This window comes from Labrus bergylta, chromosome 13 (genome assembly GCF_963930695.1).
Source record: "Labrus bergylta chromosome 13, fLabBer1.1, whole genome shotgun sequence".
In the NCBI taxonomy this organism is placed as follows: Eukaryota; Metazoa; Chordata; class Actinopteri; order Labriformes; family Labridae; genus Labrus; species Labrus bergylta.
Genome location: NC_089207.1, coordinates 6,450,568 through 6,477,970, shown reverse-complemented (window position 1 = coordinate 6,477,970; position 27,403 = coordinate 6,450,568). Strand labels below are relative to the sequence as shown.

The 27,403-nt window shown below is 39.5% G+C and overlaps 2 protein-coding genes across 3 annotated transcripts in view; one reads left to right on the top strand and one right to left on the bottom strand.

Annotated features, from left to right (window-relative positions):
- The window catches only part of plekhm3 (pleckstrin homology domain containing, family M, member 3), a 44,853-nt gene extending 29,682 nt beyond the window's left edge, over window positions 1–15,171 (bottom strand). The window contains exons 1-3 of one of the 2 annotated variants that reach the window (XM_065962221.1): window positions 15,140–15,171; window positions 10,602–11,687; window positions 85–1,197 (exon numbers count right to left, since the gene is read on the bottom strand). In XM_065962221.1, coding sequence (XP_065818293.1) covers window positions 85–1,197; window positions 10,602–11,118 — 1,630 coding nt within the window. In that variant the 5' untranslated portion in view covers window positions 11,119–11,687; window positions 15,140–15,171. The remainder of the gene's footprint in view (window positions 1–84; window positions 1,198–10,601; window positions 11,688–15,139) is intronic. The other variant, XM_020633957.3, reaches the window with a different exon arrangement.
- A 7,735-nt stretch (window positions 15,172–22,906) lies between these two features.
- dnajc15 (DnaJ (Hsp40) homolog, subfamily C, member 15) lies at window positions 22,907–27,242 on the top strand. The gene is made up of 6 exons (XM_020633943.3): window positions 22,907–23,063; window positions 25,089–25,140; window positions 25,304–25,377; window positions 25,829–25,905; window positions 26,025–26,095; window positions 26,283–27,242. Exons 1-6 carry the CDS (start codon window positions 22,959–22,961, stop codon window positions 26,351–26,353), a joined length of 450 nt encoding a protein of 149 aa, XP_020489599.2. The 5' UTR covers window positions 22,907–22,958; the 3' UTR covers window positions 26,354–27,242.
- Window positions 27,243–27,403: the final 161 nt, after the last annotated feature.

Sequence of the window (27,403 nt, the reverse complement as noted above, 5' to 3'; positions counted from 1 at the left end):
AGAGTGTTCTGCGTGTCTATGTATTTTTGGGGTGGGTGTGTTTTTGTGTGTGTGCCTGTCAGTGTTAATGTGTAGGTCATTTACCTGCACATCTGAAGCTCTGAGCAGTGAGCCCCTTCTCCACAGCCAGACAGGTGAGAATACTGAGGAAACTGGTGGTGACTGACTGCCTCTTGGCTCTCTGGGCATCCCTCTGTCTCCTCTCTCTGGATGGTTTCGATCTCAATAGCACCCCCTGGAGGCCTGGAGCTCCTTCCCCCGGTCCTCCTTCCTCTTCTCGGGCAGGCCTCTGCGCTCCGACTGCCTCCTGCAGGGCCTCCACCCATTCTTGAGCCTTGATCTGATCATCTGCCCGCAGCCGGAGCACCTCTTTCGGGAAAACTACCTGGAAACTATCACCTCTATCCGTCCATTGCTCTCCGTTCTCTGGCTCCTGATCGTGCTGCACAGCCGAGCAGGAGGACAGAGAGTACTGAAGCAAAGGCTGGGACACAGACCCTCGGCCCTCTGTGGCAAAGGCCCGGAGAGCAGACCTAGTCAGGACGAAGGTGAAGGCTCTCCAGTTGTTCTGATCCATCAGCTTGTGGAGCAGACCAGCTTTGAGGACGTCCTGGCAGCGCTGGGTGAACAAAGGAAGGGTGGTGGGTCTGCTCAGGACACCAGGAAGAGACTGCTGAGAGAGCGACGCCTCTGCGGAGGTGGGGGTGTCGCTGTCTCCATCAGGCCTGGTGTCGAGCCCTGAAGGAGACGGCGATGAAGAGGGGGACATGGGCGCATGAAACTTAACAACCTGTTGGTGTTCTGATCCGCTCTTACGCTGGCGGTTCTCCTGCCTCACAGGTCTGACTGCCTGCACCTTCTCCCACATCAACCGCCTCCACTCCATCGCCTCCCATTGGCTGGCCGCCCTCAGCTGGAGACGCGTGCTGTTGAAGAACAAAGCCTGCAGCGTGCGTTGATCGGCGGGCTGGGTGATCTGGCCCGGCTGGCTGCAGGGAGCTGGCGAGATGACGCTCTGGCAGTGTGACAGAGAGTAGGCGGTTCCCAGCTGGCGGTTGGCGCTGCTGTCCAGAGTGTAGAGCCGGAGCTCGCAGGGTGTCAGCTCGACGTGGCAGGCTGTCCAACGGCCCCGGGGACCCTCACGCTGCTCCATCGCACCATGCTTCACCACAGTGCTGCTGCTGCTGCTTTTATCTGCTGGGCAGAGATACAGAGGAGGAGAGAAACAGGGACAAATTAAGATGATTAGATCTACAGAGTTGAGACAACAAGTGGCTTCATTTTTGAAATAAAACCTTCAGACTGTTACAAGTATTAGTCTTCTTCTCTGAACACAAACATATAAAAAGCTTACTGTACTGTAAGAAAGCTTTCAATCAGCACTGCAATCTTATGAAACGACTAAAAACAATCAATTATTAATCTCCAGGTTTGACAGGTTGCTAGGATTGGTTGGCAGTGTACTTTCTAGATGTTTCATGAAATCTAAAGGTCTTTTCCACCTACATACTTCTTATATTTTTAGTGCATTCCTTCTGAACAATAAAATGCTTCACACAAAGTCTTTATATAAGCAGTGGAAGCAGTCTCTGAGTCTGTGACTCCAACGATGAAGTGCATAAACCTGCATTTTCTACTGGCCAGCAGGGGGCAATTCCACAGTGTGCATAAAGAAATCTGAACATTAACATAACTGTAAGATAACATAACAAACATACATTTTTTTCACTTTTTTCACTTTTTATTGCCTTCTTAGAACTTTTTATCATTCCACTATTATCTTGTGAAATGTTTAAAATGCTTTTTGTGACTGTATGTCTGAAATGTGCTATATAAATTAACCTGCCTTGTTATAACTGATTTTAACTCTTTATAACTTTTCTTCAAGAGTTTTCTTTTTCTTCAAGTCTGTTTCAAATTCCTCTTAAAAACAGCTTGTTGTTCATTTTGTAAATGATGATTAAATAAGCAATGAGGCAGTGTTCCACTTCAACCACTCAATGATAATAGAGATGTAGCAATGATGTCCCCCTGAAGCCTAGTAGTTAGTGCGCACCCCATATACGGAGGCTGTGGTCCTCAAAGCGGGAGGCCCGGGTTCAAATCTGACCGGTGGCTCCTTTCTCACGTCATTCCCCACTCTCTCTCTCTCCCAGATTTCTGACTTTATCTATCCTATCTATAAATAAAGGCACAAAAAGCCCCAAAATAAACCTTTTAAAGTAGCATGTCATCCAAATATCAACACTTCTGGCTGCAATAAAACCAACATGGCGAAGGAAAGAAATGCTAAACTTGAGCCTTGAACCCAGTCCACAAATGACATCACAGAGGCTACATCTGATTCATGCTGACATCTGACATTTTTCACGACAAGCCACCGAAGAGGGACAATGTGATGTTGTAGGAGGCATGTTTCCTTATATTCTAGGATAATGGACTTAGTGTTTACCTCAGTTTTATATTGAGAACTGCAGGTCAAAGTGCTTTATATTGACTGGGATGTGTTTTTAAAAATTGGTATGGAGAATGATTTGTCGGTGCAACTGTTTCAAACTTTGTATGCAAGCATGTCTATTTCATTATTAAAGCACCAACCAGTTGTGGTACTCGTCGCATCCTTTACCTTGATTTTTCCCGTCATGCCGATACTGCCTGCTGATTAATTATTAGCCTCATCTCTCTAAAATGTTTTCCTTACAAAGCCATACTTTTGTGAGAGCCCCACTGAGTGACTGCAAAACATTTTTGGATCACAGTTTCCAGACAAGCCTCTTTAAAAACACTCCTGAACCGTAATCCAATTTAAAACCATTGATCCAAATGCTAAGGATTATCATCCATTCACCGGTAATTTGCAGAATATGCTTCTGGAGGTGCTACAAGGCAAAATGGACGCAGCACTCAGCTGAAGTGGTGTTTTTAGCTTTGTAGAGGAGGAACTTTGAGTGTTAGGGAAATACAGATCAATGTTAAAGTGTATTTTTGCTGCAGAGATTGTGGGAGGAATTATTTTTATGCTTTCTGCCGTGACTGGATCTCCATGGGAATCTACCGTGAACTGACTGCTGTGAATCCAAGCTGACTGCAGCTGCCATCCTACGTAAGAGGAAAACTTCAACACTAAAGTACACCAACTTTGGACACTTCATTTTGGACATCCAAGGCTAAATTCATGTTATTAAACTGCAATGTTGTTAATCCTTTGATGAAACCCTTTCTCCAAATTCCCTTGAATCTGTAGCCTTTTTTATCTCAGGAACTTGAGTCTAGCTCCAATTTCCTACATAAAGCAACTTATCATCAGCTTATCAGAGGCTTGCACAGCTTTGGTATTTTGCTAAGATAGTCATGCATGGGTTCTCCTCTGAGAATATTTCTTGTCACCACAGCAGAAAGCACAGCATTGTTAAGGAGGCCACTGGGCAAACTGTTCCATTTCTATATCTGAAGGCTGGAGGCACACCCTCTCCCTATTTCAGCTCTTTCTCTCCATGCCGCAGCTGCTCAGGAGGTTTGTTTTTACCATCATTGATGTCTTTCCTGTCACTGTGATTATGGTGTGTTTTCTCCTTGATAGCGGAGAGTCCAGACTAAGGAAGACAACAGGCACAACCTTTTGCTAGGAAGAAAACTGGGCCATGAGTAACGCTGTCAGAATATTATACTAGAACAATAGATCTGTCCTTTAAACAAACAGCTTATATATACTGAGCATATTACAGAGAATGCAGGTACTGTGTAGATACAGTCCCACACCGGCAATATTTTCTTTCGCATTTGACCATGAAAACAAATCAGAGTTTTCCACACAACAGATACACATCCACTAAGGACAACATTGCATGCCACATTATTTGCAGATGGGTAAATGTTTTGTCAACAGGGCATGCATCGCCCAATAACAATCGTCAGTGCGTCCCTTATCTTAAATAAGACTATCACACATTTGGTTATAAAATGACAGTAATTTTTTGCTTTAAAGGACCAATATGTAACTCTGACACCTAGCGTTTAAAATGGGAACTGCAGTCCAAATTCAAAACATTGGAGAGAGCCGTCTCCCCCCACCACCCCTCCTCCCTATAGTCATTGTGCTCACAGGTTGCCATGTCACGGACATTGAAGCTTCAGTGTTTAGCCAGGTGCACCTGCATAGGTCTTGAAATCTTTCCGCGGTCCAACAATCTCCAATATTCAGAAGCATCTTGAATATTTATCCTAGTTTTACCACGTTTCTACGTCTTCGAGCTTATTTGTATATGCAGAGGCTTTTTAGGTCGGGTAGAATCAGTTGTATCTGAACAAGTACACTCGGCCGTTCTCATCGCTGCAAAACTTGTTGGTTTGACTTTTGCCTGACAAACCAAGGGGCGCAAGGCAAAACGGCGCCGTGTTAGGGTGCCGCCTACTTCTCTGTTCACCATTCTGCACCGAAATCGAAACCGAGGAGGAGGACAAACTAGCTGCTGCGTTGTTGAGAGAGAAGCCAGCACTTCAACAAAGCATGTTTCCTTAATGTCTGATGATATAGGAAGGTAATTTTATCATTTAATTCAGATCTTTAGACAGTTTCTCATCTTTTTTTCTTTTTGCATGTAGTGAGGCTCTGCATCACAAAGTGGAAGGTTTACATTCAGTTGAAACAGTGACAGAAAAAAAACGCCTAATGCAGCCCAGTTTGAGGTCCTTTAATGAGTAGGCAAGTTTACTTAAAAATAACAACAATCACCTTACCCCACCCCCTGAACCAATCACACATACTGACTCAATTATAAACCCCTATAGCAGGAGCAGTCTAATGGGCACATATTGCATTTTGTTTCTTTAACGTGCTAAATTACTCGAGGAGGGAAAATCTCAATCGTTCACAGCTCCTGTTCACTGGATGGTGGAGAGTCAAGTGCCTCATCAATCTTATCAAAACAACAGCTGACACGGTGTCACTCTGGGTCTCGGACTTTGCATGTTAACAAACCTTTTTTGCCAAAAGGAACAAATGAATATGCAAATAAGTTTAGTTGGAAATAAGTCCGGCTGATTGGCAGTCTTCACGCTTGGGAGGGTTGAGATGTGAATGAGGCATTGTGGGGAGGAGAACTGCTCTGTTCAATTAGCCTTCATCTACACCTGGTAGGTTTTGACACCGCACTCTAGTATTAGTCTGATAAACACACATACAAGCCTTCAGCCAGGATTAGCACTGTTCTCTGCAAACTAACCATCCAGCACCACTCAAACAGGACTCTAACAACTTGGCTTCAGCTTTGAACAAGCCAGCTAAAACTCATCAGGCAGCCATTCATAACGTCACATGCTGTTTTATGATCTAACAGACTGACACGGGTGGCTGGTTAAAGAAGTGTAACAAAAAGCAAGTGAAAGAACCTGCAGTCAAACTCATTCATTAGTTATGTTGTCAAAATGACAATACCATACGGTGTATGTTTTAAAAAGATACACTCTCTATTATTGTACCGATGCTTTAAAGCACCTCAGATTTTCAGTCATATCTTTAACCAATTTAAGCTGCTGCGAGCAAAGGAGAGAGAGAGCACTAAGATGAACTATTTTACATCTAGTCAGTGTGCAGGAGTTTGGGTGCCAAGGACTTATATTTTTGTTGCGGGGGTATCCAAACAGGTATCGACATAATTTGATTTTTACTAGATTCATACTGAAGTTTAAAAGTCTTGTATTGTGAAAGCTCTATTCATTAGACTGATGATTACCCAGCATGCACAGGGAGAGAGGTACTGTAGGGTTAGACCTGGGGTGCGTTTGAATTGTCATTTTTGCTTAGGAAGGTTCCTAACTGAGTGAAATGACCCGGAAGCATTTAAGTGGCGGCCATGATAAGAGCCATTCGAATTCTCTAAAAGTTAAGGAAAGGTGGGTCAATGCTTCCTTTATAACCTCCTTTAGCATAGGATACACTGGACCAATCCTTTACGAAAGGAGATGAGATATGACGCCGCACAATTCCTTGCGGCCGCAACATTTAAAGCGAGTTGTGCATCCAACCGTTCACGGACATTAACGATGATCGTAGAGTGACACAGATGATGTTTTATTCAACATATTGCATTCAATTCATGTTTTGTGTAGTTGTACATTTGTATGCTTAAAACATTATGTGTAGGCTTTATCTTGCATTAATGTAACAATTAATTTCATACAATCATATTTATCTTGATGTTGATTTCTGAGTGGACAGGAAGGTGATGGTTTCACTTTTTTTACTTGTAGCCTGGTAGCCTATATTTCTTTTATTTCAATCCCAACCTCGTGGTGATCAGGATTATTTCACCGGTAAGAAGGCTCAGGGGAAAGTTTTTTAGATGCGCTTTTAGGAGTCCATGATGTGAACATTGTAGTTTCAACACGGCAGAGGTTAAAGAGGTTAAAGGAGGTTAAAGACCCACGCCATTAACCTCCGCCGGCCCGTCGTATTTAATTACGTTGCCTAGTGGAAAATGTGGTCAGATTGTCAGAGCAACGAGATCGCCTTTCCCTAAGTCCTTTATGAATTCTCCTAACATCTTTCCTTAACCTCATGACGTTTAAGGTAAAGTGGATAGTGAAAGGAGATAGGAGGGACAATTCGAACGCACCCCTGAACTGTTTAATAAGATGGACGGAGAAAGAGCTGCCTGGCAGTGAAGCCATTCTATTTAGAGCTCCCCCTGCTGACTGGCTTTAGTATAGGTCATAAACCACCGGGTTTATCCTCTATGATTCAACTGTAATTAAAACGAACGCTTCTATGAAACTGATTTTAAACAAAGGTTGTGTCATTAAAAAAAATGAATTCAGACCAGGCATGTCTATCAATTCGTTTGAAGTTACAATAAAAAGAGAGGAAGACATTTCAAACCTTTAAGATGTGTCTGTTTTCATTCAGCTTTCGTTAAAGGGTAAAAAACTGAAGTGTAAATAAACATATAAAAAGAAGCTTGCTATATGACGATGCATGGATGCATGCCAAGTCAGCACAAAAGATGCAAATTGGCCCCATTTTGCAGATTTTGCCCTTCTGCAGCACAAACCATAATAAATATACAGCCTTGAATTACAAAGTCAAAGGAAATGCTGCCGAGTTTCATTATTGCGCTGAGGCAGGGACAAAAAACAAAACAGAGACAGACTTGTGAAACATAAGTCAAACAATTGGAACAGCTTTTGGCAACTATCTGAAATGAGACTTCACTTTATTGTTTGCACTCATACAGTATACACACAGACACAGACACACGCAGCCAGTGTGTGTTCAGCAAATATTCACAATGTCAGTCTGGAAGACATGGCTGTCAGCTATTTGCAGATAATAAACATGAACCAAAGAGACTCCAGTGGTCAAACTGAATGATTTAGTCGATGAGAAGTGTTTGCTGCAGGCTGTATCTGAATGCATTTTTTAGACAAGAGTTCATTTATTCATGCCTCTGGGTTTAACCAACGCTACATTCCTGATGTTTCCTGAAGCACAAGACTCTAGGAAGCGATAACTGTGATGATACTTTCTCTAAATAACTAACAACGAGTGAACAACTCAAAAATAATACAACTATAGCCAAGAGGCCCGAGCTGATTTTCATTTGTCTTAAGTCACAGCCTCTTTAGTCGCCTTCTTTCTGTGTGGTCTACTTTATCAAATATCTACATAAATGGTTTGAAGTTTGAAGTTTTATTATTGTGAGATATATACATTTATAACCCCAGCCCGCATTGGCTTACATGACACCATAAATTAAAACATACCAGGATCAGTAAACTTTATTAATTGTCAAGAAACAAAAAGAGAAAGCAAAAGCAAGTCAGACTAATTAAACATAATATCCTGTTTTCCTTTCCAAGCTTTTGAAACAAAATTAGCAAGCTTAAACAGACATTCCAGTTTCTGCACATCTGTCCGCCCCAATATTTCAGGTTTTTGACCAGCTACTTCATGAAACAATAATTCTCTTAAATCAAATGGGCTTAGATTTGACTTGAGCTTGTATAGCACTTTTCCAGTTTTCTAAATACTCAAAGTGCTTTTACACCGCAGGTCACACCTACCCATTCACACACTGATGGCAGAGGCTGCTATGATGTAAAGTGACCTTCAGAATTAACTGATCCCATTCATTCAAGCGCCGCTGACAAAGCAGTGGGAGCAACTTGGGGTTAAGTGTCTTGCCCGAGGACACATCGGAAATGTGAGCTGGTGATCGAACCCCCAAACTTCCAGTTGAGAGACAACCAACTCTACTAATTGAGCCACAGCCGCCTAATCGAATACCTTTCGTTACAAATTTTCTGTAACACTTTTTATAATTGCAGAATAACTGTTACTGTAATCACAACTACAAGAGTTGAAGGTGGCTTCATTACATTTCTTTTTAATAGCTTTTCTTTTGTTGACTCAAAAACAAAAAGCTATTCTGAACAGAAAAAAACTGCAAATCCTATATAAATAAATATATATATATATATATAAAAATATAAATAAATTTGAGAAGATTTTGTGTGTGATCGATGATCAAAATGAATCATTTGACGTCATCATTTTTGGGGTTGATAAATGTTTTGTTGATTGATTATTTGACTAATCTTAATTTTGCTTCTGCATAAAATGTTAGATTATTTTCTTTCTTATTTCTACACATTAGTAAACATTTGATTAATGTGGTTTTTTTTTCCATTGCATAAAGCAATTAATGATTCATCACAGAGGACTACTTCGCCTGATTAAGAACATTAAATGGTTCTGATGACTCATGTTAATAACCCATTTCATGAGCTGAACCTATCATTGCTCCCCTCATAATTACATTTTCTTCTGCCATTAAAAGCCTCATACACCTCATACAATCCCACTATAAACATACAGAACTATCTCTTTAACAAGAATGATAATATACTGTATGAATAGATGAACACTACCATTGCATATTAAACACAACAAAGTTGAAATAAAAGCCATACATACAGCCTGTTTTGACATATAAATAGACATATAATGTGTATGTAATCATGATCATCACATCCATTTACCATCCAAGCATCACCAGCTGTCACTAATGGAAAGGCAAACAGGCCATTTATTTTTTTAAATGTGAATAAAGAGGCATGGCGAGGCCGAGCTAAATCACTCCGCATTCTGCTTATTACCGTCCCTTTCCTACTTCTCTGCTTTCAATACTCACAGAGCCAAACTAAATAGCCTGATGCCTTTTCACACATATGCTAATACTAAATAATCCTGCCAGTATCAGGGGCCGGGTAATTGGGTTGCCTCTTCTCTCGCCTCATTTGAGTCCATTTGCTGACAGGATTACAGGCTATTATCCCTCAGGATCCCTTAGGATCTCCTTAGGCCTTCAGATGGCTAAAACACACAAACAAATGGTGTGTGTGTGTCTGTGTGTGAGAAAGACAGACAGACAGACAGACAGAGAGAGAGGAAAAGAAAGAGAGAGGAAGGGAAAGAGTATGTGCCCTGTGCCTGAATGCTGACAGTCATAGCACAGCTGTGTCATTTCAAGTTATCATCATCTTCTATCATTAGTGCTTTCTCTGAGGATGCTTCAACATAAGTAGAGCATACGCCACGCTTTGAGGAACAAACAGTTCCAGACTTCTGTTCTCCAGCGGACTCTGAAAGGCGGAGAAAGCTTACCAGAGAACGGACAGTCGATCAGAGCGTGGAGGAGGAGGAGAGGTTTGTTTCTCACAGGTTGAGTCTGAGCTGTTCAATGAGTTGACCACCAAAGGACACGTCATCATGTTTAATAACCACACCTCGTAATAAAATTAAAAATGTAAAGAAATATGGACAATTAAAATGTATTTGACGAAAATGTATATAGCATTGATTTTGAACCAGCAGAGGGCCCTATCTTCTATTGGCTTCTCTTGTGAAACGTAGGTAGCTGCAGAAGAGAGGCCAACAGACACGGCAGAAGCAAGTGAACATTTTGACGCTGAGAACGGGCTTGTGTCAAAGCAGGCGTGTAAACAGCACCATGCTGCGGAGCTCTCTGTGATAACATATAGACTTAAGTCAAAGCCTCAAATTCAAGCTTCGAACAGGCTTAAACAAAGGACATACTGAAGTTAAGGCTTGAGACATCTTACAGCTTCGGTGAGTTTGAGATTCTGCCCTCAGGCAGGAGATACATCAAAGTCCAACAGGTTGAAAATGTATTTTATAACTCACGCCATCAAAAGACTGAACTCCAATGATCACCCTGATGACCGATGGTTTTATGGATGTTTTTATACATTCTCCGTTTCCTGTTGTTACCTGATGAACTCTTGTATTTAATAACCACAGTGTATGTTGTTTGAGTCTATGTGCCCGGGTTTCTTTATGTTTCTAGTTTTCACCTGGTTGTCAAACAAATTTCTCCTTTGGAGACAATGAAGTTGAAGTTGAAGGATTGCTACTTTTTGTCCATCTTATGTGTCCTGAATTTTCCACGAGATGAATAAAGTACCTAGTAAGTATTTTTCTTTAGATAGTTTCTCAACAGACTAATCTTTCAGCTCCCTCAGACAGAACAACCTCTGTAAAAATGAGATCAAACAGACTCATACTGTGGATGTGAACTCACCCCCGTGGTTGAGGATCATGTTCTTCAGCGTGTTGCAGTCCACGGTGGGCAGACAGTTGTCTGTGAATGCAGACGGCCGGTAGTGGACATCTGACCTGGACCGGTTGTGGCCTTTCTTGAAGGCTGAGTTGGTTGAGGAGTTAGCGGCGTTGTTGGTGCACTCCTTGGAATGAGCTGCCAGGTCGTTGGTGGATCGCGCTCGGCTCCTCTTTCCATGCCTGAGGCCCATCCCCAGCCCCAAAACGCTGAAGTTGTCAGCCCAGGCCAGACCGAGGGGCCCTACCTCTGGCTGCTCTCCAGCCAGCAGACCCCACACACCGCTGGAGCTCAGCTTCCCCAGCGCCGCACTGGACACCTCATGCAGCTGCTTCTGCTGCCTGGAGGGCTGAAGGGTCCCTGTTTGAGCCTGGCTCGGACCTTGGCCTTGTATCCCATCCATGCAGTGGATAAAGTCCTCTGTGGCCTCAAGAGCCGGGCTGATATCGCCCACCATGTCAAGCTGCGCAAGACCCTCCATGGCGGCGCCTTTCCTTGAGTTAGTAGTCTCACAACTGAATGGTTTTCCAAAAGGAGCACAAAATGCCTGTTAGCATCCACATTGCCATTAAAACAAAAAAAGCTGTCAGCCTATCGAGTGCATGTCCTTAAGGTATGTCCCGAAAACGGGAAGACCCAAGCAGAGCGCAGGCTTCACAAACTGCTGACTGAAGCAGAGTCTTGCTCTCCCCTCAGGACATAGCCTTGGTCCAGTGTTACCGTCTTTGCAATGCTGTGCCTCCAGCTCTGAAGGGAAAGTCGATTACTTCTCTGGGGAAAGCTACCGTCGGCTTTATTCCAGAGCGAAACTTACAGTAGCCTGGGAGTCCCCGAGTCAAGCAGACTTGTGTGGCAGACTCTGAGACTTCACCAGACACACACACAGTTTGTGTAAGAAAAAAAACATGAAGTCCCTCAGCTCAGACGAACATGTTCAGGTGCTGGACTTTAAGTCTGGAGGATATGAAGTCAACTTTATTATTCATGTTCTTTTTTTCCCCCCCGTCAGCTGGCTGTGAGTTCATCTGATGGACACTTTTTGTGGCTCGACTGTTAAGAAAGAAAGAAGAAACAGTAAGAGGAAGCATGCTGAAGACAAACTAAGAATGGAAACACAGCTGTTAGTTCGAACACTGTGATTCATTTACACACTAAATTCTCACCTGTTCCTGAACATTTTTGGTCAAATCGAAACAGAGGTTTTGCAAAGACAAAAGTCAGATAAGAGCTTTAAGAACTTTAAGCATCAGACTACCCACCCTCTGAACAGCATCCTCACCACCACACTGAGACCAGAGCTTTTTCGTTCATCCTCCCTCACGTGTGCTGAATGAAATGATACTCGACTTCCTCCTCAGCTGAGATTATCAGTGGACAGAGCGGTCACAGAGGAAGCGGGCCTGGGTGGGGTTCCCATCCATCTAGCTGACCGTCTGTCTCTTCTGATTCCCTCCACTCCTCTGTCTCTCTCTCTTATCTCTCTCTCTCTCCCCCCAATTCTGTCTGTATCGCTTTCTTTTTCTCTCTCATTCCTGCTCTCTCACCCTCATTGATTTTATTCTCCTCCACAGCTCTGCCTTGTTCACTTTCCTCCACACATGAATTATTTAAAGACCATTACATCACTGCTTTTCAATTTGAGTCAGGCAGGCCGATAAAGTGAACATTTCTGATTCATCCCTGATCATTTATTGGAGATATGAGTGAGGATGTATAGATGTATAGATGCATCAGGTATTCAAATGGTTTTAAAGTCAATTTTATTTGACTATTTAATTACCTATGCATTGTTTTCACATAAATTCCACTACTGCACAGCATTAGAACATTTAGTGCGTTAAACTGAAACAGCTGACATGATTATTAAAGAGCATTTTCACTACTTCATTCATAAAAAAATGTATATGCATCTATTAAATTTATATAATAAGTAAAACAGAAATTCAATGAAACAAAAGTGAAAATAAGCCGAGAGCTCTGAATAAAAAGCATAATTTCAATAAATATGCAAATGATCTCTGATGAATGATGCAGCAACTTTACTGAGAAATCAGCTGAAGTGGTTTCACACCCTGCACGATTATTCACCAACATTATTCATCATGACATCATCTGCCCGCTGCTGAAACAGTTACTCATCAAACTTTCCACCAAACTCTTTTTGACTCACTTATACCATCTGGCAATTCCAGCAAACATTACAATACTTTTGATCATGTCAAAAAAACGTCCTGGAGAATGTGGTCATAACGAGGACTAGAGCCGAGTAAACAATAAGATCACTGATCTCACTTCTGCCTGAAGGAATACATTTCATATTTATATCCAGTTTGGCCTCATAATAATTAACGGTCATTTTGTTTGTTTTACTATCATTCAATCTAGGGCTGTCACAACAACAGAATTTTAAACTTCAATATGATACAAGTACAAATCAAACAATCGGTACCTGTTTTGATACCACGTCTAATATTGGGTCGTTTCTTGTTTTTAAAGGAAGAATGTGCGACTTCAAGTCCAGTAGATGTCGCCCTTTAGCACCAGTTTTAATCCTAAACAAACTGCTGTTTGGCGACACCTCCGCAATCTGAATCCTCTGCTCTCCTGCAGCGGCAAACCTCCAACCCCTCTCCCCTCGTGTTCAAACTCAGTAGTCATGAATTAGAATGCAACATAATTAAGCACCATTAAGCACAAGAAACAAAAATTGTCCTTTGCTCAAATAAAAAAATAAAACCTAACCATTTTTATTCATAATTGCGAAATAATGGAGTTCCAAACATGCGATTAATCTCGATTAACTGTTGAAATTTTGTGACTAATAGCACGTCGAAATGTCATGTTAAAACATAATGTGACAGCCCTATAAAAAAAAATCAGATTATACATAAAAACAATGAGCTACACCCTTATATGCATCTTACAGTCAATCTTAATCATCCAACACACAAACTGGTTCTTTATACAAACATAGATGGCACAAAATAACTCCATGAAATAATAATATTCCAAACATAGATACATTATTAAACACATACAGAGCCACTCCCCTAACAACCAGATTTTCACTTTATATATTTTCTGTGCTAAACTTAAACATCTGGATTTAACTGGTTGTGAGCAAACTCCAACCTCTCTCTATATTTCTCTTGTCAAGTCCATAAATATCGTTTGTGTCTTAACCTACGACAAGTTTTTAAATTAATTACATTTCCCTATGTTCTGTCAGAAAAGGATAATTGAAGCAGTGTTTCTTTCAGTTTTGGATTACGGTGATGTGGTCTACAGGCACGCTAAAGCCCTTAGATGCTGTTTACCATTCTGCGATTAGATTCATCCCCGGTGACAGCTACATGACGACACCACTGCATTCTCCATAATAACGTTGGTTGGCCCTCCCTCACTGAGAGACGCAATAACCACTGGCATCTTTTTTTTTTTTATCTACAAATCCCTTCCTGGAAAGCTTCCACCACACATCACCTCCTTGTTAAATCCGAACCCTGGTCCATTTTTAACCCGCTCGAGTGAGATAGGCTGCTTCTCCAGGTTCCTCACGCCAGGACCGACCTGGGAGAAAACTACTTTTAGTGTTAGTGCTGCAAAACTCCTGGAACATTTTACAACAGGACGTGAACTTGAGCACTTTTACCCCTTATGGACACTTTAGAAATATTATTTTTAACCGCCCAATACCTGACTGTAACTATTTTATTTGATTTTAAATTGCTGACTTATCGCTGTAGTAATTTCAAGCTTTTAAATTATTTTAGTGTTTATATATTTTAATGTTCTTATTGCTCTTTTATTGATTTTATTTTCTGCAGTTTATCTAATTTCTCGTTGTTTATCATTTATGTATGTTTTCTCGGCACCATTGGAAATGAGGGTCACACGTTTACATCCTCACGTACAACCAAAGACCTTGAACGCATCACTGGTCCTCTCTTATTTGATCCCCATCATCCCCATCTGATCAAACAACGCTGCTACTACAATTCAAAAAAAGTCGAATAGCATTAATAAGCAAAGGAAAACATCCAGATTGAAGCCCTTTGTGTGTTTGTTTGTGTGTTTGTTTGTGTTTACCTCTGTAGCTCTGCTCTCCGTAAACACAGACTCAGCACCTCAGCAGTAAACAGAGGTGAAGCCACGGTCAGCCCTCTGGATACATACATCAACCTGAAATGTCAGCTATCTTGCTTATAAATCAAGATTAGCACGATAATCTTGTGCTTTATAGGTTCAACAAAAAAAACAGAATAAACTAGTCTGGAAGCCAAAACGACCAGGCCTGTTTTTTTTATGATGTAAACCGGGAGCAGCTAGCAGCTAACGGTAGCTTCTCTCCATCCTTGAACAATGTCACTTTAAAAACAGAAACTACTTGATTCGTAACTACAGTCTCAGTCGTCGTATACCCACCGAGCTGTACTGGTTATATCCTGAAGTAGAACTGGTGCCGTTCACAAGCAATAAAAAAAAACAAAATCGAAACTCACCTTACTGTGTTTACCACTATGTCATTTTGATAGTCCGTCAGGAATAATGTCCCCTGAACCCGAGGCGGCAGGATAAAGGTTCCGTGTAGCATCTGTGAGGTTTATACACAACATAAATAAAACACAGTAGAACAAAAAAAAACAAAAAAAAGATAGTGTTATTTTTTATTTTTTATTTTGGCTAAATTTCATATCCATAACAGTAATATTGAACAGAAAAGCTACATTAAAAAACAACAACATAGTGTTATTTTTTTTTTTTTTTTTGGCTAAATTTCGTATCCATAACAGTAACATTGAACAGGAAAGCTACATTCAAACTTTTTTCAAGTGAGTTGCAGCATTACATGAAAGCCATTCATCACCCTGAGAAACCCAAGGCCCTGAAGACTCTACTAAAATAGTATAATATATCATTGAAAAAACTGTTGCTGTTGTGTGTCCAAACTTATGACAGGTAGTGTGTATATTGCTTATAAATGAATTAATACAGTCAGTAGTTGTGTGCTACAAATTACATTTACATTTCACAGACACAGATCAATCAATATGGCGTAGTATTTTTTTTTTTTTTTTTTTTACATATAAATAAAAAGGATTTCATGAAGTAGTAGCCTAAATATCAATAACATTTCATTCATCACATGCAATCGCAAAAAGGTTGAATCCAAGTGAGATGTAAACTTTTGACTATCTTCAATATCTGAACTGGAGAGTTTATGAGAATGAAAAAGGTATGGTATATGTAGGAGCCATTTTGTGTTTATCGTTGGCATGTTGTATAATTAGATTTATCTGAATATATTATTTTCCATTAGGGACACTGAATGCACAGGGGCGTGTATATATAGTGGCACAGGTGACAGGAAAGGAAAGGCACAGGTAGGGGGAGCACAGACAGTTCTCACCAGACCAGCATTCATGTTTCAGACCAGCACTCAGACAAACTACAATTCATTCATTCTACTGGCTACACTGGAAATGTTTTTTGTTCTCATATCTCCATCAAGTCACTTCAATAAACCTTCTACTCAACTTTAATAACGGCTGGAAAATCATTGTTTGCATCTGCGTAAGACTTCACCCCTACCTGTGTATTAATGGCAATAATTGGAGCAAAGGAAAAAAATTGGAAAATTGCCATTACAGTATATATTAGTTAGTAAATACCATCATTTTAAAGTAAACCTTTACACTGACTTTTTATTTTTAAATGCAGGAATCAGTTCTTATTATTATTGCATTTTACATGTTTAACCATTAATGTGACCATTTGTCCTTCAGTTAATTGCCTTATGTAGTTATAATGACACAAATGCCACATTGGGATGCATTTTATTCACCTTTGGGAAGAAGAGACTGAAGTGCTCTGTATAACGACTGGTTCCATCATAAACTTAAAATTGCATGTCCCTAGAAGGCACGATCAAGGCCATGGTTGTTAGCAGGAGGTGGTGCATTTACTTAGTCTATCAAAGAAAGGTCGTGACACGTCTTCACAGGAGAAGCTGACCAAGATGGGAAGGGGTCCAGAGAGCGGGGGACAAAGAGGAGGTGGAAAATAGTTTCTCTCTAATGGGCTGCTTGAAGCTGCCCCAGCACCCAGTGTCATCAGCAGCCCAACAGAGAGAGACACATTGAAGGAGGGACGGTGATTCTTCTCCAACTTCCAACAAGAACTTCATTTTTGCAATAAAATGTCAATGCTCAAAGGAGTAATCCAATGTGATATTAAATTATTATATTGGGTGAAAAGACTTGTTGAGAGAGAGTTCAGAATGGATTTCAGACCATCTTTGCAGAACCAAAACATCCAGACTCTCGTGAAATCAAGACATATCGTGTCTTTTCTTTGAAAATTAAATGAAACATAGAAATGAATAGGATGTGATAATCTACTTCTATACCTCAGATATTACTATAAAGATACTGGTGCTGCTTGGAGATTTTTTCAGATAAATATCTTAAGTGAAATTCAGAATAAATAACAGTTTTGATTATATCAGTTCAAATGGCCGACAATCATTCCCTCCTACTTTAAGAAATGTCACTATTAACTTTCAGAGTCCTTTTGTTAAAGAAACTCTATATTTGCTCCTCCTCCTCTTCCTCCTCTTCTCTCTGAATTTTCTTTGTCTGATTTTGTTTCAAAAGTCCTTCGCCGGTGAAGGGAGGAGGGTCAGGTCACCCTAATGGGCTCCATTATGTAACTCTCTCAGCAGCACAATCCATGTGTCTCAGGTATAAAATGTAAGATTGCGATGATCGTTTGATTTTCTTCCTGCAGAACTTTTAAATTCTTCAAAATGTTGCAACAAAAGCCAATAATTTAAGATAAGAATTTGTAATATCAGTATTCAAATAAGTTCTATTTGCGACAATATGCCTGAACTAAAAGGCAACTTTTTGTTTCTGTGGGTGTTGGGTGGGGGCGGTTTCTTCTGTAAATGTTCAATGATCAAATCGTGAAACAGACTGCGGATTATCTTAGGATGTATCTGGCCGAGGTCGGACAACAGAAACAGAATGTAAATGGATGACAAACTTTTCATGTTAACAGTCTTTCTTATAGTCTGTTGGCAGGTACATCCTACACGTTCTTTTCCATTTGGATACACTTCTAATAGGCCAGAAACAAGACGTTACCTTCACTTGTAAATATCAGACATGTACATTTCTGCAGTCTCAGCAAATCATATTTTCTTTTCAGCTCACAACATACACTTGGCTTCTCTCCAGATATAGAGCTGCTGCTATGAGATGTCCTACACATATGTGTTACAGCTGCACAGACCTAAAGAAGAATTACCCTAAGATGGTAGATAGTTTTAAAATAATATATCCACAAAATTACCAAGATGAATGTATTCATGAAACTTCGTACTAACAATGAGCTTTTGTAATTGAATTTGTTATGGTTTTAGAAAAGGCATAAACGTAAGTCCGGGTATTGGAGGTTATGATTTGAGCTCTCTGTCTTTGCCGCTGAAGCTCTGTGCTGAGCATCAGAAATCCTTTTAAGCAAAGTGCCTGCGCCTGGATGTAGGGATTGATGCAACAAAAAAGCATCAACTTTAAGGAATAAGACCATCTCTGTCCATCATTTCCATCTAACTGCAATCTCACGTCCCCCTTTCCTTGACTCGTGCACTCAGGTCCCTCTCCATCAGCGTCTGTCCTGCCTATTTCCTTCTTTATTTTGATCATACCATCTTGTAGTGATGACTAAATTATGATTAGATTTAAGGATGTGCAGTGCTTTCATCTGTCTAGTGCGTTGTTTAATATTGCTCCCCCCTAACCCCTCTCGAACCGCCGCCTCGACCCCCCAAACACACACATCACAATAGCCATCTACCTCAGCTCACTCTCTCGCTATTGAAGAGCAGAGTAGCTGTTTGGTTCCCATAGAAACACCCCACATATGTGTGTGTGTGTGTGTGTGTGTGTCCAGCAAATGTTTGTCCCTCGCTGAGACTTAGTTGGGCACACACACACACACACACACACACACACACACACACACAAACACACTCACAGGCAAATTTTTTAATATGCAAATAATCTCCTCTCCTCTGATGCAACACGTGTACGGCTGCTTTATACGTCTTTATGTGAACAGAGAGCTTTAATAGGGGCAATAATGAAACACTCTAGCGAAGCAAAATGTTATTGGTTTCTGAAAAGAAGATTTGCTGTATGAATGGGCTCACATTAAGATGAAGAAGTTATATACATCTTAAAACAGGTGCCCATGTGCACTTTTGGTGCAATATAGATCTGGAACAAATCTACAACCAGATAAATACTGAAACTATATTTCAGTATTTATCTGGAGCTGAAATGAGCCTTCAGCTGTCAGGGTAGGACAAAAGTATTTTGGGATCTTTTTCATTTGCTCATGATATATTTCCTTCCAACTTAAGGTTTAATTGCAGTGCATGATGTCAAAGTGTAGTGAAGTTTTTTTCTCTGTCTTCTGTCTGTTAGAAGAGTGAATCACATAGGTTGTATTTTTTCAGAAGTGAGTTACTTCATTACCCATAATGCAATTGAGTCACAGACAGTCTGTCCACAGCATAGACTGTAAAGCCACAGATGTAGGTGTGTTATTCTAGCATTTGGATTATACAGGCTCAAGCTGCTGGCTTCACACTGATCAAGAGTTGGATACAGATCAGCTCACTTCTTTTAGACTCCACAACTTCTACATTTTCTTTTCATATTCCATCTAGTCTTCTGCGCAAGAAATATTGCAGTCCTGTGAAAAATCAGGACACATTTTGGATCTTTAAGCACAACACCATACTTCTACTCAATATTTCTCACTAGTTTAGTTTTGTTTGGGTTCATATTGTCACTGCTTTTGTCGTGTATTTATTTTACCTATGGTCGAAATCAGTCAATTAGTCAGAATGAAACTGACTCAAGTGACATCATTTGAGGACATTTATCAGAATGTCTAAAATCTCCTTAAGGAACAAGAAACACCAAACAGGCCTTGTGTCAGAGTTATTTATACCTGTTAAAAAAACTGTTTTTCAGGGCGCTGGTGGAGCAGTGGTTAGTGCGCGCGCCCAATGTATGGAGGCTTTGGTCCTCCATGCGGACAGCCCAGGTTTGAATCCCACCTGTGGCTCCTTTCCCGCATGTCATTCCCTACTCTCTCTCTCTCTCTCTTTCCAACTATATCCACTGTCCAATCTCTCCATTAAAGACACAACCCCCCCCAAAATAAAAATAAAAAACTGGGTTTCTCCAACAACGAAAAAGAAAGAAAAGTACAGTCACTCTGTCTCTTCCTTTGGAAACATCCCGCTTCACTGAGTGCTTGGTTATGGCATCTGACCTTAAGTGGTTTCAAAGAAGAGATTGAGCTGCTGTTCTGTTAGGTTTCATGTTTCAATGCGGAGGTGAGCTTTTAAAAATTTCATCTGAGTTGTGTTTGATATGAAAACAGGAAATTCAGATTTATATGGATTATGATTGACACATGCAAGTGTATTTTGTGTGTGTGTGTGTGTGTGTGTGTGTGTGTGTGTGTGTGTGTTGAACCAAGGCACCACACACGTCTCATTCACACCTAATGATCGCAGCCCCTCACTGGCAGCCATCTCTTCTCTGAGACCAAATCCAATTACCCGGGACAATAGAAACCAGCTCCAGGCTCAGGACTCCATCAGCTCCTCTGTGTCACTGCTCCCTGCTCCGAGACTCCTGCTGGACCCCTAATCATGTCGAGGGTCCACAAGGGCCACAAAGTACACCCGAATGCACACACAAATACACACACACAAATAGTAGCACAAAGAGAGATACAAAACAAACACACATAAGCACAAATGCAGGCAAATAAAACACTAACACAAAAGTCTAGAACAAAGAGATAAATGGTTAGATCAAAACCATAATAATAATAATATAAACAGACTAATGCTACAAAAAAACACAAATAAAGCGCAATCAAGTAGCAAAAGCAAATTATAACAAATAAAATAAACATGCAAGCAGAAATTCAAACATACACAAATATGGAAACACATTTTATGTAAACATAACAGATGACACTTGTTGTTTGCCTCCAGTAAAACAAATATATTTAAATATTTATCAAGAGCCTATTTCTGTCGGTCAACACGTTTTACTTTCCATTGGCTCCATCTAGTGGCATAAACATCAAATTACATTTTATCAAAGGTCCAGAAGAAAGTCTTTTAAAAAAAAGAATAATCAGAAAAGAAAAGAAACAGCTTGAAAGTGCAGCGTTACGATTCTCGGAACATCAAAAAAATACTAAATTATTTACTAAAATGGCATTTAGCAGCCTGCACATAGCATACAAATTGTTTATTGTTTATGCCCTCGTCACAACAGCCTAAATTTAAATTAATTTTTAAAAAGACCAAACTAGAGACAAATAATAAGCAGAAAAGAAATATTCTAAGGACACCAGTAAGGCTCAAATGGGGCATAATTTAGTTACTGAGAGCATAAACAGTTTTATGATCAAGCATCTTTTGAACTATTGTTAATATAAAATAGAGGAGTTTTTTTTAGCTTTAAAAATGTGTTAACTCTAAAAGGCTATTGGTGTTTTTTAAGACCCTTAGAAGAATTTGTTAAATATAAGTTTATGAAGATCAGAGATGAGCTTGCTAAACAGAAAGGTGGCGGTTACAGCCAGCTGAGCTCGGGCATAAAGCAGTTTCTGAAAAGATAAGATTGAGTGGTGATAAAAGCGGGGCGGACATCAGAGAGAATTGTGAAAAATGTTTTTGGATATTGTGGGAGTTACCAGAAAATCTGTGTCAGGGCTCCTGAGAGAGGCCTTCAGGACTTCTCAGAGTCTAGATTGAGTTGGTCAGCATTATTAAAGGATGGGATGAGGGGTGGTGAATGAATATTGTTAGTGGCCTATTTTTTTTCTTTTATGTTTTTCTTGATTTACAATTTTATAGCAGCCAAGAAATTGTAGATTTGTTTGTGACCAGTGGGGGGGTAATGCAGCATACGCCTCTAAAAACCACCAAAAAGAAGGATGAGAATAAAAGATAGATAGATAGATAGATAGATAGATAGATAGACAGATAGATAGATACTTTATTGATCCCGAGGGAAATTCAAAGCACCCAGTAGCAGGTCACAAAGACGCACATGACATGAAACATTTGTTACAAATTAAACCACAAAACTCTCCCATACATATATATTAACCTGAAAAAAGATTTAAAGAATACCTCTAGATGAATCAAACTTAAACTGTGCAATTAAAAATAGACTTATACAAGAAATGTACATAACCCATGCAGGGATAAAAATATATGTGTAATTTAAAGCAAGAACCTATAAACAGTTGAGAGAAAATAAATCTGTAATTAGACCCGAATATAAAAAATATAAAAAAGTGTTGACCTTCTGAAGTTGTGTTGTTTATATGTACAGTAATGTTTTAAAAGCAGAGTTAGGAGTTAATAGGAGAGAGAATAAAGATAACACAGAAGCTGTCATATAATATTTGAAAGATTTAGGGTTAGGGTTATATTATAGGATTTATATGGAAGCCCATTTCCGCCAGTTAAAAAAAAAAAAAAATTGAAAATTTGGCTTTGTTGAGATTTTTTTTTTGACCATCATAATAATGAGATTCAAAAATCGAAATTATGAGATAATAAAGTCATCATTATGAGATAAAAAATCGAAATTATGAGATAAAAAAATCGAAATTATGAGATAATAAAGTCATCATTATGAGATAAAAAGTCGAAATTATGAGATAAAGATCAAAATTGTCTCTTTGTTTATTGTGTCCCTTGCTCAAGAGGTTTATTCCGTGACTTCTGCTCCAGGGGCCTGTATGTATGTATGAATGTAGTCCTCAATGTGACCGCGATGCATCCTTGAAAGTCATAATGATGACTTCATTATCTCATAATTTCGATTTTTTAATCTCATTATTATGATGGTCAAAAAAAAAATCTCAACAAAGCCAAATTTTCAATTTTTATTTTTTTATTTTTATTTTTATTTTTTTATTATTTTTTTATTTTTAGAAAATCTCAACAAAGCACTCTTTTTTTTTTAACTGGCTGAAATGGGCTTCCATAGCTTTAGGTTTTTATTTATGTATTTGTTTTGTTTTTTAAATATAATTTACCAGTCCTCAATGGCCTCCAAGATTTGACGTACTAGTATAGCGTATGCTTACATACTCCGGTACAGTAGGTGGCGGTATGCACCTTTTTAAGTCCTTCCGCTATTAAACTAAAAGAAGAAGAAAAACGCTCTGGGTGACCACGTGACTTTTTGACAGTCGGGCAACATGGCGAACACCGGCGGGATGACCGTGGATGGAGGAGACATGCGATACTCTGAATACAGTCCAAAAACTAACGTGAGGAGCGACGCAGAGATAGACAGACGGCTGGTAAGTACATGCTATTATATTTATGACTAATGAGAGATTCATTAAACCAGAGTGTGTGTGAGTTACGTAACCGCAGTGACCGCTACCTCACGTAACCGCACGTCACCGCACGTCACCGCACACCTTTAGAAAGCAGCTGGATAAATGAGCTTAAGTAAACATTGAACAGTTTTTTTTTTCTTTCTCTTTTGGCCAGTCTTTTATTTATTTTTTAAAACAGGGCCGATGAATTAAACATAAATATTACAGAACTAGTTCATTAATGAATGTAAGAAACACATTAACGTAAAGAAATACTGATAAACCTGATCAAGGTTAGTCAAGGACATCCATTCCAAATATAATCTATCGACTAAAATAAATACATTAAAATTGTAGAGTACTTATCAGATAAAAACTCTGTGTCTATGTAGGCCAGGGGGGGGCCACATGCGGGCCCCCATCAACCCTCAACGTGGCCCTCAGTTCAATTTTTACACATCAATTAATTGGAAACATGACAAAATCTGCCATGAAATCATGAAAACCTGAAATATGTCCATAATAATATTTGATCACTGGTATATGTTGAGTTCAATTTGAGACGTAATCGACTGTTATCGTTTTTTTTTGTATCCTACAATTTGGCCCCCCCTGGCAGTGAGAATTGAATGAATGTGGCCCCTTGCTGTGACCACAGTTGCCCCTCCCTGATGTAGGCTGTGTCTGCTGTTCTGTTTTACTCAGTACCTGTGTTCACAACATGTTCTTCACGGTTTCAAAACAGTGTTTATTTTTCTTCGCTAAGTCGGCGACACATAATGTGACATGGACGTTATACTCAGGCAGGTCTGATGAGTAGAAACTGAAGTAAACGTGTTGAGTGACAAAGAATTGCTTGCTCGCATAAAATATTTTTTCTTACGTACTGCATTAGATTAACAATGTGTTCACTGTAATGTTCAAAGTGATAATTATGAACATTGGGGTTTATTTAGCAGACATATTATACATCTAAAAATGATAACAACTAGTTCCCTTTAAGTCCTTTTACTGTACTAAACATCTTTGTGCTGTGGATTACTGTATTCTTGCATTAGTGAAGCAGATGATGATGATGATGATTCTTTTATTTTCATGTCATGCACACACAAAGTGCCCAACCCTCAGGGGCTTATAGGACACCAAAGAATTCAGCTGCAGTGGTTCACATTTAAAAATCATAACATTACAAAGTTGCCGGCTTCTGTCAAAGTTCAGTCTTAACACAATGTGTTCTGTCTTTTTTTTCCCCCCCAGGCTTTACAATCAAAATCTGCTATAACAAAGGTTCCTTTTTTTTAAAAACACAACTCAAGTTTTTCATAATCATCTAACCAAAAGAAATCAACATCATTTGAAGACATTCTTTTAAAAAGAACATCCCTGATGTACAGCACACATCGGGCAGTAAAACAAAAAGTGAATCTCGTTTTCAGTTTCTCCTAACTCACACAACAAACAAACTCGATCTTCCTCTGGAATGGAATTAAACCTGCCGGTCTCTACAGCTAAATATTATTATTATTATTATTATTATTATTATTATTATTATTATATTATAAACGAGAAGGTCCCTTCATGTTAAATGGTCAATTATAAAGATGAAGATGATTTCATTGTAAAGATTATTTGAAGGATATTCACTCGATCACAGTTTTGGGTAGAGATCCTTTGGTTTGGATTAACTGGAATAGTCATATAAAATAATCGCAATAATAAACCCAATTAAAATAATCATTTACATGGACATTTGGGAAAGCTTGTTTGTATAGTGAGAGTGTTGCTGCTGCAGTAAAGCTTGGAGCAGATACTCCTCTTCAGAATAAATCTATTGGACATCCAACACATTACTGGATAACCGATATTAAACAGCAATGACTGGATTGCTGCACAGTCCACAGGCGTTCACAAAGAGCATCCTGAACCTGTCACACAGATCTCTCTGTATGTGTTACATGATCTGTCTAACCCACTGCTGGACGTTTTGTTTCTTTCTGCTGACAGGGAGGGACTCTGATTGCGGTCGGTCTCGGTGTTGCTGCTGCAGGTTTTGCAGGTAAGAATAGTTTGATACAAGACCACTCAAACTTAACAAGATGTTAGGGATGTGCATGTTCAGTATTTCTTGTCAGTTGTTTGACAAGGTGCTCTGCATACTTTGGATATTGGAAATGTCTTTGGCATTGAACTGTTTTGTATGTTTTGTCGATAACTCACAGGTCGCTATGCATTCCAGCTGTGGAAGCCCCTCGGTCAAGTCTTCTCCGAGACCATCAAGAAAATGCCAACATCAGTGAGTGATCACAATAACGCTAGCTCGGAGACTGATCAGGTTGAAGAAAATAGGCTGGATGTGTGAATATTGAAATGTATTGCATTACAACTGATTTGAGCCTGAACCACTCAAACATTAAATTAACCAAAACCAAACTTACAAAACTTCTGACCTTGAGTTTTCAGGTGCTATGATTAGATAAATAGCCACGCTTACATTTGTCTTTCCATATTTTAAGGGGCAATAAAAAACAAGTAAGAAATGTACATAAAACACTTTGTACTATTGTTGTTTTTTATAAAAGCTGTAAATGTTTGACAATTACACATGCAGATAAAACATTGTTACACATTCTCTGAATTGGAGGGATAATAAAAACAATGCATACATTTTCTTTTCTTTTATGATGAGCTCAGCAAGGTTCAGACTGTGAATCCCGAGCTTTAATTTTTTTTTTTTCCCCCCACAGGCTTTCTCCACATATTATAAAGGAGGATTTGAGCAGAAGATGTGCAGGCGAGAGGCCAGCCTTGTTCTTGGCATCAGGTGATACAATGTGTTGAAATTGGTATTATCTCTTATAGTATAGTCTGTAAGTGTAAGTCTCATTGCTCAGTGGAAAGAGATGATTGTTTGAATTGATGTATTATCCGTTTTATGTCCAGCCCAACCAGCACTAAGGCCAAAGTACGCGAGGCCCATCGGAGGATCATGGTCCTGAACCACCCAGATAAAGGTAAGCTTCAAGTCTGACCCTCTCAGGGACAAATACAAAAGTCAGACGTGTATGGGACTATAACATGATGGCTGATTAGTCAATTTAATGTTATCAATACACATAGTATTTAAACAATGTTTGCATATGGTGAAGTGTTAATAAAGAGATCAGATGATAAAAGACGTGTGTGCTGGTTTGTGTGCAGGTGGGTCACCGTACCTCGCAGCTAAGATCAATGAGGCTAAAGACCTTTTGGACAAGGAGTCCCGACGATGACCTGCTCGGTTAACCAACACTTAAAGACTTCAGTCGTCTCGTGCATGAAGCTCTGTAGTATTTCTTCAGCGTCATCATCATCACATCAAGACATCCACTCTGGCTCCTGGAGGGAAAAAATAGCCTCGTTTCTCAACATGGCTCCTTTACTTTGACCATTTTGAAAATGTGTGTGAACCAACAGTGCAGACTATTGCTTTGAAATAACCTCTTTTTAAAAAAATTGGTTCTTTTGATATTTAGAGTAGCTGCTCTACATTCAGTTTGATTAAAATAAAGGCGCTTTACCGCACAGTGTTTATTACTTGCTGGTAAACATAGACTGCCTTACAGAATTGGAAGTAGCCTCTGGGTCTGAATAATGTAACCAAAGAAGAAATGCCTCAAACCGGCATTCTTTCTAATGACCAGCAGGGGGCACTTCTACATAAATCAAATTAAGAAAAGACAAAACTGTTCGGAGCATTGTCGAAATGTATTATCCGAGTGACCATTTCCCTGACAAGTTAAAGGTCTCAAATCTTATTCAGCACAGTATGAAGTTTTTGTAAATCATAGACAGTGACACAGAGTCCGGCCCGGAATTAGACTGTTCAGTTTATGCACAGTATAGTTTAGGGCCAGACTACTTTGTGAATGATCTTTCAGACAGAATGGTCGTGTGGAATCCACCATCCAGTCCAAATGACCAAAGGCTACAAGATTGTAGCTCACAAACAGACTGTTCGTGTTTGCTGCTTTGTTCAGACAACCTGTGTGTTTAAAAACGATATTTTTTAGTTTAAAATTCTGGTATTAGGGAACAATATATATATTTAAGGAACAGTAGAATAACATTTGTACTGTTTCAGTGTTGAAGCTGTTAATGTTGAAGTTGTGAAACTTTTTTTTTAAATAAAGCTTATTAAAAGAAACAGTAGTTCTTTGTTTATGTGCAAGTTTTTGGGAGTACACTTCCACCTAGAATTTGTGAGTCTTACATTTTTATCAAGTGTGTTTATGAAACAAGGTGTCGTGTGTAAAAGATCTGAAAGTGACACAGAGCAGACT

Bases quoted from the DNA above. Each gene is read 5' to 3' on its own strand.
- dnajc15 (XM_020633943.3), top strand. From the start codon at position 22,959: ATGGCGAACACCGGCGGGATGACCGTGGATGGAGGAGACATGCGATAC. The intron at 25,378-25,828 runs GTGAGTGATCAC...TTCCCCCCACAG, and splicing joins TCAAGAAAATGCCAACATCA to GCTTTCTCCACATATTATAA. The intron at 25,906-26,024 runs GTGATACAATGT...TTTTATGTCCAG, and splicing joins AGCCTTGTTCTTGGCATCAG to CCCAACCAGCACTAAGGCCA.